Here is a 13586-nt window from a genome sequence, read left to right as displayed (position 1 = left end):
AATTATGATTGTTTATTGTGATTCAAATGAACATATTTTTTTGGATTCGCACGTTTATTTGCGTAAATTCAGAGTGATTAAAGTTGCAAAGAAGATATGAACCAGGTATATATTAAAATGACAAGCTTTGATTCTCCACACACACACACACACACACACACACACGTTTCTGATTTATATGATATTCTTAAGAACAAGAACCTCTTTTATAGACTGATGACTATTTTTTCCTTAGAAATAAATCAAAATAACAATTTTATTCTGCTAAATACATGTACATGCATGAAAAAGTGTCTTTTTAAAGCATGCTCAATGAATAATAACACATACTAGTACATGTACTGAATATGCATGCATAAATTTGTTGTAAAAAAGCACAGTAATAGAGTATTATTGTTTGTGGACATGGTGGATTCTCCAAATATTTGTATCACAACTTCATAAAGATTTAATTATATTTTCATACAAAATATATTAATAATATAAAGTACGAGACTAAAAGTCTTTAGCGATTAGTTTTCTACAGCCCACATTGAACGTAAGCTACATTTTATTTGTTTCTGTTCAGACTGCAAACCATCCCTGGATGTCTTGCTTCTCCTACTTAGGCGTGGTCTTGAAAACCAGAAAAGGCAAAGCAAAAAGTAAAATAACAATATATCTTATACATTAGATAAAAGTTATTTCCACATATTGTGTCACTGAGCGCGTTTCATTTATTTTTGTTTGGAAAGCATGCGTTAATTATCGTCAATGCGGCATGAGGAATTCTATGTATTTCTAAATATCAAAAAAATATTTTGGAATTTCGGTTGATTAGATTCATGTTAAGTGACTTTTACTATAAAAAATGTAGTTTATGTTAAAAAACAACCAGCCAACAAAAAGATATTCAAATAATACGTATGTAAATACGTCACTGAAAACTTTACTCGATGTATTTAATTATCCGGATGATACCCGTCTCTTCTTCTCCAACGACCAAATTGCAGTCAGTATCGATACTCATACCTCCATTGCACGGATACTCAATATAACAGATAAATTTACCGTCACTGTCAATGATATGTACAATGTCATTTGGGAAATCTTCAACAAGTATTTGTTGGATACCATTTGTAACTATATGGGAGGGCTGAAATGGCTTGTTATGTGTACGTTTCGTGATATTGCCCCTGTACTTGAAACGCAGATCTCCACAGACATCTACCACCACCACATTTTTCCCGGCGAAGTCAGACACACAAATATCACCATTCCTATTGTCGGCTAGTTTGAGCACGTATCTTTCACCAACTGAGAACAGTTGCTTCCCCTGACTATCAGTTTCAATTATTTGTGTCTCTGTAGTCCCGGTATACCTTACTATTCTACTTCTTTTCTTATCCAACGAGCGCATGCTTACCAGGAGATTGTCATTTACCGTATGACACAGTCCTCTAGGGCACCAGTCAGAAATATTTAAAAACGTTGTGACTCTATTACTTTCATACTTGTAAACTTTTGTATCAGGCCACCTCACTACAAATAAAAGGCCCAGTTGTTTGTTTATAGATAATGAAGATACATCATTAGCAGCTTTGACCGAAACCGTTTCTAATATATTTCCACACTTGTCAATTTGATGAATTTTCTCGTCGTTTCCACTTATCCAGAATTGCTCTGTTCCAGTGCATGCTATTTCCCATAGCGCAAAATCAAGCCCATAAGGACTTTTAATTATATTTAAACAGATTGGATTACCAATTATATTTTTGGGGATAGATTGTGTGCTGGTCTGTCCTTGAAATTCTCCAAACATTTCTTGAATTTGGTCTTCAATTACCACACCAGGTGAAAATATTGGGCAAGTCGGTCCTACTTCTGTAAACCTATATCTAAATGATTCGTTTCTTGATTTGTAGGTTGTAATTGCTAAAGCGTCAACAGATTTAAGGACACTTCTACAGTTATGGATGATTTCGTTAAGTTCTTTTTCAGCTTCGGTTGTCATATATTGCATTGCATTGTTGTTATCTTCAAAGTCTCTTTTTTGTTCTTTCATCTTATCTCGTAATGTTTGGCCAATTTTATGCACAGCCTTGCAGATTTTATCCTCTTGATCTTGAATATTCGACATAATATCATCAAAATCCTTGGTTAATCTTCCTTTGGTTATCTTATTGTACTTTGGAGCAATGATATCTTCAACAATGACTTGTTGTTTAATGTCCTTTATAACTTCATCTATCTCTTTAATCTCGTGAAATTGGTGAGTACTAATCATGCACAGTACGCACGTTGGTTCATTGCAGTCTCTACAGTACATCTCGCATCGTTTTTTATTGTGGATGTTGCACTTGGGCAACACATGGTCTTCTCTTCTGTTGATGAACTCAACGATTTCATGGTTCTTTGTTTTGTTCTGCATGTGAATCTGAGTGCATGATGAGCAAAGGTCCACGTGACAAAGGTTACAATGCCATTCTACGGGATTGGCACACAACCGACAACGGACGACATCTTGTCCGTGAATGGTATTCATTATTGTTGCCGTTACCTAAAAAAAGAAATAAAAACACTGTTAGGTTAACAAGTAAAGAAATACTTTCAAAATAATCAAACTTGTATTGTCAAACAATTGATGTAAATATTTGTAAAAAGAGACTATTAATTCGTGCTCGAGTTTCAGCTGAAGTCGTCCAACATTCCAAATGAGACCAAAATTATCATAGACTGTACACTAGCTATATGGATCAATTTTTTTTTATTGTTAACAATGCTTTAGAAATGCATTTCTAAAGATAAACCGAGTATCAGTTGTAGAGTTACAAGCAAGATACAGAGATCACAATTCTTTGTCATCTAAACAAGGCTGCTCGTGCCTTGTTTTTGTTCACATAGGTTCAATATACCAGTAAAATTCTTTTTAAAGCTTATTTTTAAATATTTTTAAAATTTGTTTCAAGCATAAATAAACAGTTCCTTGCGTTTATCACATCTGGTTTTGGTCTAAAACAAAAAAAGGCATAAGGCTTGTTTATATAGGAAATAATTGGAAGATTTGTATCTAGCTTTTAACTCAACGACTGACACACAGATTTTGGTGGATTATTAGAATTACCTTACTGAAGGATTGTAAACGGTGAAATCGGAAACAAATTTTTTGTGACCAAAATCGTTACCACGCCCCTTTAAAATTATTTGGTTTCAGTGTGATATAAATATGGACAAAATAAAAAAAAATACAAATAAAAAATCAACAGAACTTACTTTGGAACACTGGGTCGCTTTTAATTAAGATATGTAATGTCCAAAAGAGAAAGAAGTTTCTGGTATGGAGCAGGCGGCTTGCTCAACTGCTAAGAAACATATCAATATGGAGACTTGTATTATTATTATCTGATAGATTACGAATGTGATAACATCAGGAAGTGTCGATCGTGTTTTGGACATTAAGTGTATATCATTTGACAGATGGACACATTTGTTAGCGTATTGTATAATCCTTGCAATCATGTCAGGTCTCGTATTTTCGATTCGAAAAATCGGTCACACATAATCATTATATCATGTTTAAATAGGAGAAATAAAAGTTTTTGAAAATGCTGCATGAAAAACATTTAGAGATCGATCAGTATTCATTAACAATAAAACCAATTACAGTTGGAAGATATGCATGGTATATATGTATAGTTCGTATTTTCAATAAGGTGTATTGCATGCTAACTGATTGAATGCACACTTAACGTGAAATTGTTAACTTAGTTTTCTCATCTGTCATTGACTGTGTTTAAATGCATTTTGTAAAATTTTACATTAATTTTTTTTTCAAAATTTCTTGGCACACCGTGAATGTTTTCATTAATAGAGTTTTCAATATTCAGTTTACATATTTGAATGTTTACAGGTACGACCATGGTGCTTTTTGACACATATGAAGTAGAAATTATGAATACGTTTTGTTAAATTGTCATATGAATCTCAAGCATGCAATATCGTATTATTCACTACTTTAATAAAAATATTTTCGGTTTTCTTGGCCACTGTCTTTAGTCGAGAACAAATCAACATTTCAACAGGTTTTTTTTTATTTTAAGTTATCCGTTTACCTTTCGGCTTGCTAGCCCGTAATAATGAATAAATAAATGATTCTTTGCTAAACTACGTTACACTTTTTTGAATATCTAATCTAAAATTTGATAATATTCATTGTAGCAAGTGCAAATGTTTCGTATGATCGATTTATACTTTTAAACAATGGTAGCTTGGAAACAACAAATAAAATGCATGTCATTCATACAATTGATTAATCACTTCTTGGTCGCTATTGCGCAGGCACAATCACACCATGTTACCAACTGCAGGAAATCTATTGAGTGGATAAAACGCTTTATTTAAATCTTTTGTATGAAAAACTGTGCACGCTACCTCTTAACACTTAGTACGTGCCAAGTTTAAATTGGTTCAATATACCAGTAAAGTTATTTTTAAGCTGATTTTTATCTGTTAATTCGTTTTGAACTTAAATATAAAAAAAAATCCTAGCATTCGTTACATTCATTTTTGGTCTAAACCAGGAAATTCAAAATGTAAAGAAAAAACATTTTCTAAGCTCTGTTTACATAACAAATAATTGTGAACTTTGCATATCGCTTATAACTCAACAACTGACAATTACATTTTGGTTGACCAATTGAAATGCCTTACCCAAGCCTTGTAAACATTTAAAATGGAAAAAAAAATTTAGTCCAAAATCGTGACCATGCCCCACAAACTTAAACATTAGTAATATAAAACCGACTTGTTTTATCAACATTCTGTATATACATTTTATTTCATTTCATATATTAGATTTTTGTAAAATCAACCCAAGTATATATAGAGTATGATGCTCTTTCGATAATCATGTTGCATTCAAGACAAATTGCTACACTCAGTAAAATATGTTTAGGTTAAAAAGAAAAAAAAATACAGTAAAACACGCTTATAACGAAGTCCCAGGGACGGGCAATTTAACTTCGTTATAAGCGTAATTCATTATATCCGTCAAGTTTACAACATGAAATAGAGTCTTGGGGAATGAAATTCACTTCGCTGTAAGCGTCAATTCATTATAAGCGTGTTCGCTATAACCGTGTTTTACTGTAGTACGAAAGGCAAATTACCTCCTCGTAATATTATTCATGAAAAATAATTAAAAAATTCAAAATTTTACAAAAAAAGTATGATACATGTGTACTGAAGACTGGATCTATCTTATGAAACTGTGATGTTACTGGTAACAATACAAGTTTTTAGTCACAAATTGAAGTTTGCATTTGGCCAGCCATCTTGAATTATTTTACTTGTCATATATGATTATTCGAATTTCACCAGTTCTATCGTCTCCAGGAATCAAATTACAGTGAGCATCGACACAGACGCCTCTTTTACAGGGAAATTCGATGAAACGAACAAAGTTACCTTTACATACTGTTATGTGAATTAGATCGTTCGAAAGTCGCCAACAAGAATTTGAAGTTTTGTATCATTAGCGATATGGAGAGGCTTAAACAATCCGTGCATAGATTGTATAGTTACATTGCCTTTGTACATTAATTGAAAATATCCAGAAGAACTAAACACGACGACAGCATTTCTAGCACAGTCGGCTACACAAACATCTTCATTGCCATTTTTAGTCAGATGGAGCACTGTTTGAGTATGAACAGAAAACAACGGATACCCCTGACTGTCATTTTCGATCACCTGAGTCTCCGTTGTTCCAGAATACCTCACTACTCTGCTTCGCGTTCTATCCAAAGAGCGCATGCTTATCAAAAGATTGCAATCAGCTGTGTGATAGAGACCTTAAGGACGCCAGCAAGAAAGCTCCAGAATAGCCACTTCACTATTATTTTCATGCTTTCAATTTTTTGTGTCGGCCCAACCCTTAATGAAAACAAAAAACAAGTTCTCGCTGAACGTTAATTGATAATCCTATAACATGTTTCGTAAGATTGATATTTTTTAAAATGGATCCAATTCTGTCCAATTGAATGATTGTGCCATTGTTTCCACTAACCCATATTGTGTCTCCATCACATGTTATTCTCCAAAGCAATGAAGTTTCGCGGTAAGGACTCTTTATGATGTTAAGAACGAAAGGGGTTTCAACAGATGTCAGCGTGCATGGTTGTTCGTCTGATTCGTTGTTTGTTTGTATTTGAAGCCCTCCAAACATATCTAATATCTGATCATTCTTTATTAAAAATTGCAGACAAGGATACCTCATTTCTTTAAATCCATCTCTGAATTTTGCATTTCTTGAATGATAGCCTATAACAGATATAGCATTAAGTGAATTTATAACTCGTTTGTAATTTTGGATAATTTCATCCATTTCTTTTTCTGTTTCCACTTTTGAGGACTGCATTGGCAGCGCAATGCGAGAAGAGGTTACAAAACAAAAACATTTGTTTTTGTTTTGTAACCTCTCCTCGCATTGCGCTGCCAATATCACGCACTACCTTGCAGATTTCATCTTCTTGGTCTTGCATGGCAGAGATAACTTCATCAAACTCTGCAGACGGTAGACCTTTTGCAACCCTTAACTAAAACCAGTTCTCGTTGTACGTTAATTGATAATCCTTTCTCATTTTCCGTAAGATTAATAGTTTTCAAAATGGATCCATATTCTAATTTCCTGTTTCTTGGGGTCAGAGCAATCCCCTAGGGTCATGGCATATATTGTATTGATGCATTATAAAAAATAAAGAAAGAAAGACCCCTTCCTTCCTAGTATAACTCATATAAAAATGATAAGTCTCTACACTTACATGTAATACACAAATTTAATACGAAATGTCACAGGGTCAATATGGGGTCAACTCAAAAGTGTAAGTCTGACAAAATAAAAAATAACTCTTTTTAGAGCAATTAAAATGACAGAAACTTTACAAATGCGATATGATAGGTAAAGGTGATAAGCGAATTTAAATATTAAAAGATGATGATACAGTATGCTGACAAAGAAAGATCACTTATTTAGAAAGTGAAAGTAATACTTATGTACATACCGGTGTCTCATAATATTGTGCTACTAAACATGTATTATGCTTACCTATAGCCATCTTGGTCAACGTCATAATGATAATCCAAATAGAGCACAATATGATTAGCTGATCATCACAAAATAAATGATTATGTATGTTAACTTATTCTTTTCTGCATATGAAAAAGATGTATGTATACACCATGTGAAACCCTATCTAAACGAAGAGCTGGGTAAAACTAGTACTCGCTAATGAGACCTGTAGACATGTGGTGTGTACATTACTTCAGACAAAGATCAGTTAGTTGTAACATGCATGTATTTTTATGACCTATTCTTCAAAACCCATTGCACTATTTTATAAGGTAAATAACAGCTTTAAGGTGGTTGAGGACACCTGCATATTGTGAGGTATACTTCCTATTGAAATAAACAATAAAATATAAATTAATATTTTCCCGCCAAATAATGTTACCTAAAATTGAAGCACAAGGGTTAGAGCGTTTACATGTCTGTAAGGGCATTAGGGTCCGGGGTGTATGTTTGGTAATTTTACAATTGATATAAATGAATTTTCATTTGGGGGGGGGGGGGGGTCTAAACCCCTCACTTCCACCCCTTCTCTAAAACCGTGCACACGATGATGTACAGCCGGAAACTGCCGCATGGAGGGGGCATAATTTGATTTTGTTTGTAATAATTGTATAGACCATTATACTTTTTTATGACATGAAAAGAAAAGATTATTGATAAACTTAAAATTCACATGCAAACAGTTCAATCCAAAATTCCACATCAAGTGCTATTCACGTGTATTATCATATTGGAAGGGATCTCATCCTTCAGTTATGAAAACCATGAGTTTTAAATGTATTACCGGAACTTGCATGTGGCCTTCATTTTTAATTAAACTGGTACAAAACAGTGTTATCTGGAGGCAAACACTCGGTACGGGTATTACTGTCTAATGACAGCATCTAATGCACGTAGCATCATGGGGGCTGGAGGGTGCCTGATTTTTTCTTAAATTTACATACAAAAAATTGAATAAAAATGGAGTCCCACCCTAACTTTTCTGTGACAATTGAAAAATAGGATTGAAAATAAGGTTATTAACAGTGAAATTAAACTTAAAAGTTTACCTACTACCCCCCCCCCCCCGGATTAGGAATTTCAGGATTTTGGAAAGTTACCTTCCCCCCTTTTCCTTTTGCTTGTCAAGATTTTATTTGTGTACACTGTAGGCACACTGCAACGAATGAACATGAATTCTATCTAACCACGACTTAGTTTTCATACAATCTGCTTGTGGTGAATTGTCACCGAAACTATTCAATAGCAGCATTCAATTTTTAGTTTCGGAACACCTCTGATGTAATCCGAAGCGCTAAGTTTAATTCATAGTCCGATAACACTATGTTTACCATCACGAAACTCTGCATTGTCGACTTATAAAGTTGTCTTTGGTATGATAAAATACGAATATAATGTCTATTTGAACGATAGCAATTTTATAGTTTCCCTGGATAACAACTATTTAACTCGGCTCCGCCTCGTGAAATAGTCGCTGTCTTGCGGAAAATAAACTCACTATCGTCATAAGACCCAATAAATAGGTGAATGATGTATAATAAAGTTCTAGCAGATCGTCATCATATATTTTATATTTTAGAATATAGTAAGAAGTCAAAGAAATAATATTTTATTGTCACCGGATCACTACAAACTGACTACAATATGTACGCATATAGAATATCAAAGTTTGAAGTTATGCATGCAACCGCCGTATAATTGATAATCAAGTGAAGTATCCAGAAACACTTTTTTTTATCATTGTAGATTTTGGACAAAAATGTATGATACATTTGTATTTGGTCCTTTTTTGTGTATTAGCCAACTGATTCTCGAAAAATTGATAATTTGTATCAATACCAAATAGTTTTGCGCAAAAAACATAAAACAATAAACTTTTAAAGATTTAGTGTTAAATACATTTTACATTAAGGTGACCCTGGTCGCCTTGTTTTAATCAAAGAGTTCTGATATAATTTGTTTACAATTAAAAAGTAATTATTACATTTTTGGTAAAAAGAACTCCTCTTCCATGATACTTATTTACATGTATTTTCTTGTTAATTACAAGGTATGCCATGCATCTAATCTGCAAAATGTTGTTGACTCACTTTGATGCCACCACTTTGCTACTCAGATTATAATGAGAATCCTTAAACTTGTACCTTCCATAAGACAACATACAAACTTGGGTCGCATGGAGTTAATAAGTCTTAAAAAGATGACAGTATTCATGCAAACTGCATAACTATATGTGCTAATAACTTTTTATAAACGTTATGCAGTCAAAGTGAAAAAATAAAACCAATTAAATTAATTTTACATCATGACGCAATACCAAAAAGGGCTGTATTTTTACATGATAATAAAATGCACCTTAGAAGCGCCAAAATTTGACGGCTATCTAACTAACCAATTAAAACAGAATGCACGGTGAAATAATAAATTGATTTGTGCGTAATGATATAACATTTTGGTACAGAAATCTCCGTTTAGTTTCACTTTCATTTTTTCTGCGGGTTTCAAATCTAGTCTTATCAAACAGCTTTGGCAAGCTGCCAGCTGGTTGATGTGTAAACAATTCTTTGTAAATGTTTTACGACAATTGAAAACGAGATAGTATTTGTATAACAAGGCAACATAAACCTCTACGTGTCGATAACGAATCATTTGATAATGATTATGTACTTTATATTTGTGTTTTTTTGGCAAAAACTTCACAGACTTTTCTTCACAACAACGATATCACTTTTCTGATAAACGTTATTTTCACCGTCCTACGTTTAATTATGCCCATGCTAGTTGTTATTGTTAAGAAATGTCTTACAAAAGTCAGTTATCATGTTTACAAATCTAGCAACATTTTTACTATTAAGATTAATGAAAAAAAATAAAATTCAACGACTACAGTTTCACTTCTTTTTTTGTATGTTTTAAATCCAGTCTTTATCAAACAGCTTTGACAAGCCGCCCGCTCTTCAGATATGGAAACACTTAAATTCAACAAATTTGTAAATACTTTTACGACAACAGCATTTGATAATGATTATGTAGTTTGCATTAAATTTGGTGTTTTGGTAAGAAAACTTCACAGACTTTTCTTTTTGATGACAATGATATGCTTTCTGATAATCTTTAATTAAGCCGTCCTATCTTTGATGATGCCCGCGCTTACAATAATTGCTATAGGTCAGATTAATCTTACAGAAATCATTAATTATGTTTACAAATTTAGCATCATATTTACTATTTAGATAAATGAAAATAATAATTCAATGAATACAAATAAAATGAAAAATCTTAACAACATTAAAAAATGTATTATTTGAATTCTAAATAGTAATGAATTAATTTACAGTAACAAATTAGCAAATTTTATCTCTCTTTTATTACATTTAATTTCTCCAAAAAATGTAGTTGCTACAATGTACATGGATCTATGCTGAAGCGCTAGTTTTTTTTTCTTGAAAATATAAATAAAACGTTCTTACATGTACTACAGATTTGCCCACAGAATTTCCTGGAATATACATTTAAAAAAAATTAAATACATGTAGAATATCACTCATTTATGGAGAGGAAAACGTAGAAAACAAGAGGCTGGCTTGTCAACAAGTGACCCATCAGAGGTATATAAACCTTATAATTTACAATATATGAATTTTAGAACATAAGAACATAAGCTATTGTTGCATGTATGTAAAGAACAAAAAAATTAAGATTTAATATTTAAACATGTCCTTGTATCTTTATTCACAGCTATTCATTTTAAGGAAATTGACGAAGTCTAAAATGACAATGACTTTTTAGCCCTCTTAAATAAATAAACATACTCATCGATAACGAACAAAACACTTTATAGTAAATATGGTATTATAAAAGGTTGCTTTAAACATTACAAAATATTACAAATCACACAACTAAACTGCTTCCAATACATAGATAACACCTCTAGATTTTTTAAATATAATTTTAACCACAATTATTATTAAGTGCATACAAAGATTTTGATACTTATCTAGACAAAGAATGCTAAAAACAATACAAAGAAATATTGTGCACCTGCTGAGTCCATTCAGTACTGTTCATGAATTGATGTATTGGTTTATTTATAAAAATAACACTTAAAGTGTCGGAAAAATTGAAACCGTATTTCAAAAGAAACTTTTTTAAGTTCTTAAAATGCCCGACACCAGGGGTGCATTTTACAAAAGAACTAACGACAAAGTCGTAAATATTTTTAGTCTCATGGAACGGTCATTTATGAACACAAATCTGTATAAAACCATTTATTTACAACTATTTTGATTTCCATTATTATATATTACAGATATAACATTAAAAATTGATTAGTTTGTGATTAATAACAAATTATTAATTTGGTCGTAATTCGTAAGTTCTTTTGTAAAACGCAGCCCATGTATAGCAAAATGAAGTATGTCCACTGTACGACTTTATTTGAAATATTTCAAACATAAGCCATATGTTTGCAAATTATGTATTGAAAATAGCTAAGAATTGTTTTTAAATATGTTAGTATAAGGAAAACATTTCGAAACAAGATGCCAATATAAATTATTGTAAGCAGTGGACATTCCGCAACAAAAATTTAGCTTTACGATCTTTTTTTTTTTTTTTTAGTTTTATTTAAACGCAAATCTATTAGAAAATAACATGCAACGGTAAAAGTAAGCACTGTCGTAAATGTCAATATAACCATCCTGGTAATTTAAGCTCCTCTAAACGAAATGTTTCTAAACTCAATTTTACATGGAAAGCTGTTTCCGATAAAAAATAAAACGCAGTTTTAAACAAACGTGATAGCATCTTGTTTAAGCTTTTCAATTGCAGTGCTGTGGAAGTTTCTGGATCCACAGAAACAACACGTTTTCATATTCTCCGTACAATTCCTTTAACTTTTTAATATTTCTTATTCTTACTTATGATTGGCTTTTTCAAATGTAAAGCCTGAACTTCCAAACAAACTTGGTGTTTGATTAGAAGGCACACTACTCCCAAACGAAAAGCCAGGACCCGCTGTGTTGCTGCTTCCGAACAATCCCTCACTACGAGGCTTACTTCCGAATCCCACTGAGCCTCCACTCTGTTGGCTACCAAACAAAAAAAACCTGCATTTTGGGGTTTACCCCAAAATTCGAAACCTGCATTTTTGGGAGCACTCCCAAAGTTAAAAGTCGGATTACGAGACGTCCCAAAATTAAAAGATGGAGAACTATTTTGGTTTCCGGTTGCACCTTTTGACTGAAAGCCTTCCTTTTGGAACATATTGCAAAATGCAGAGGAAATGCTTGATGGTTCTGTGTTACTGGGGCTTCTCAATAAACTGAGTGGTTTGGAAGTTTTATTTATCTGGCATCTTCCAAACATTTCGTAAATTTGATCATTTCTGATTTGTCCAGGTGAAAAATTGGGATAAAGCAACCCTAATTCATTATAGCTATCTCTAAATATTTGATTTCTTGACTCATAGCCCATCATGGCTGTGACATTGGATGATGTAAGGATGCTTCTGTTGCTTAGGATAATTGCATTCAGTTCCTTTTCAGTTCTTGCTGCCAACGACTCTGTTTCTCTATTCTCTTTGGTTTGGTCTTTTTGTTTGGTAACCTCTTCCCGCATTTGATTGCCAATGTCACGCACAATCTTGCAGATTGCGTCTTCTTGATTCTGTATGGCAGAGAGAACTTTATCATATTCAGCGGAAGGTACACCTGCCATAACACCTCTGTATGCTGGAGCAATATCATTTTCCATCTCTGTAAGATCAGCGTAAATTCGATGCATGATGTTTTCGATAATTCCTCCAATATCTGCGATGTCGTGTTTTTTGTGTGTACTTGTTATGCAGAGTACACACGTTGGTTCATTGCAATCTTTGCAGAACATCTCACATCGATTTTTATTGTGGGATTTGCATGCAGGCAGAAGGGGTCCTTCCTTTTTGTTGATAAACTCGACGATCTCATGTTTTTTTGTTTTGTCTGCCATGTGGATGGAAATGCATGAAGAGCAAAGGTCAACAAAACAAAGATTACAGTGGTGTTCAACCGGGTTTGGACACAATTGACAGCAGACGACATCTTGTCCTTGAAAGGTACTCATAGTTGTACTTTGTGCTGAAAACCATTTTAAATATAAGTTTAACAGAAAACAAAAAATAAAACAGAATACAATGTCTCTCAATTTTCGATCACCTATCAAAACGAACTGTTTGTTCCGAGTTTTTGTTAAACGTAATTATAGATACCATAGACAAAGTAACTTTTTGATAAAATTAAGACGCAGTTCTTGATAATTTATAAAACTAGTTGGGTCAATTACTTTAAATCTGAAAAAAAATGTAAATTATATGTCTTTATAAGAATAAAGTCAACTTACATTGAAATCAAGCGTTTGGTTTTGGTGAACTTAATTTTCTTCAAATAACGTTCTTTCGCAACCTGTTCGCAAAAAAATATGGTTAGACGCCGATAGGAAG

General features: G+C 32.8%; 1 protein-coding gene and 1 pseudogene across 1 annotated transcript; both read right to left on the bottom strand.

Moving 5' to 3' along the window:
* Positions 1 to 209: 209 nt before the first annotated feature.
* Positions 210 to 2533, bottom strand: LOC128173647 (uncharacterized). The gene has a single exon (XM_052839320.1). The coding sequence runs from the start codon at positions 2522 to 2524 to the stop codon at positions 929 to 931; it is 1596 nt and encodes a 531-aa protein (XP_052695280.1). The 5' UTR covers positions 2525 to 2533; the 3' UTR covers positions 210 to 928.
* A 7992-nt stretch (positions 2534 to 10525) lies between these two features.
* On the bottom strand, positions 10526 to 13578 carry LOC128172576 (uncharacterized; annotated as a pseudogene).
* Positions 13579 to 13586: the final 8 nt, after the last annotated feature.

Source organism: Crassostrea angulata, chromosome 2, assembly GCF_025612915.1.
Source record: "Crassostrea angulata isolate pt1a10 chromosome 2, ASM2561291v2, whole genome shotgun sequence".
Classification (NCBI taxonomy): Eukaryota; Metazoa; Mollusca; class Bivalvia; order Ostreida; family Ostreidae; genus Magallana; species Magallana angulata.
The sequence above is the reverse complement of the archived record's forward strand: the minus strand, read 5'-3'. Positions and strand labels throughout refer to the sequence as shown.

Coding starts and splice junctions, on each gene's coding strand:
- LOC128173647 (XM_052839320.1), bottom strand. CDS start 2,524: ATGAATACCATTCACGGACAAGATGTCGTCCGTTGTCGGTTGTGTGCC.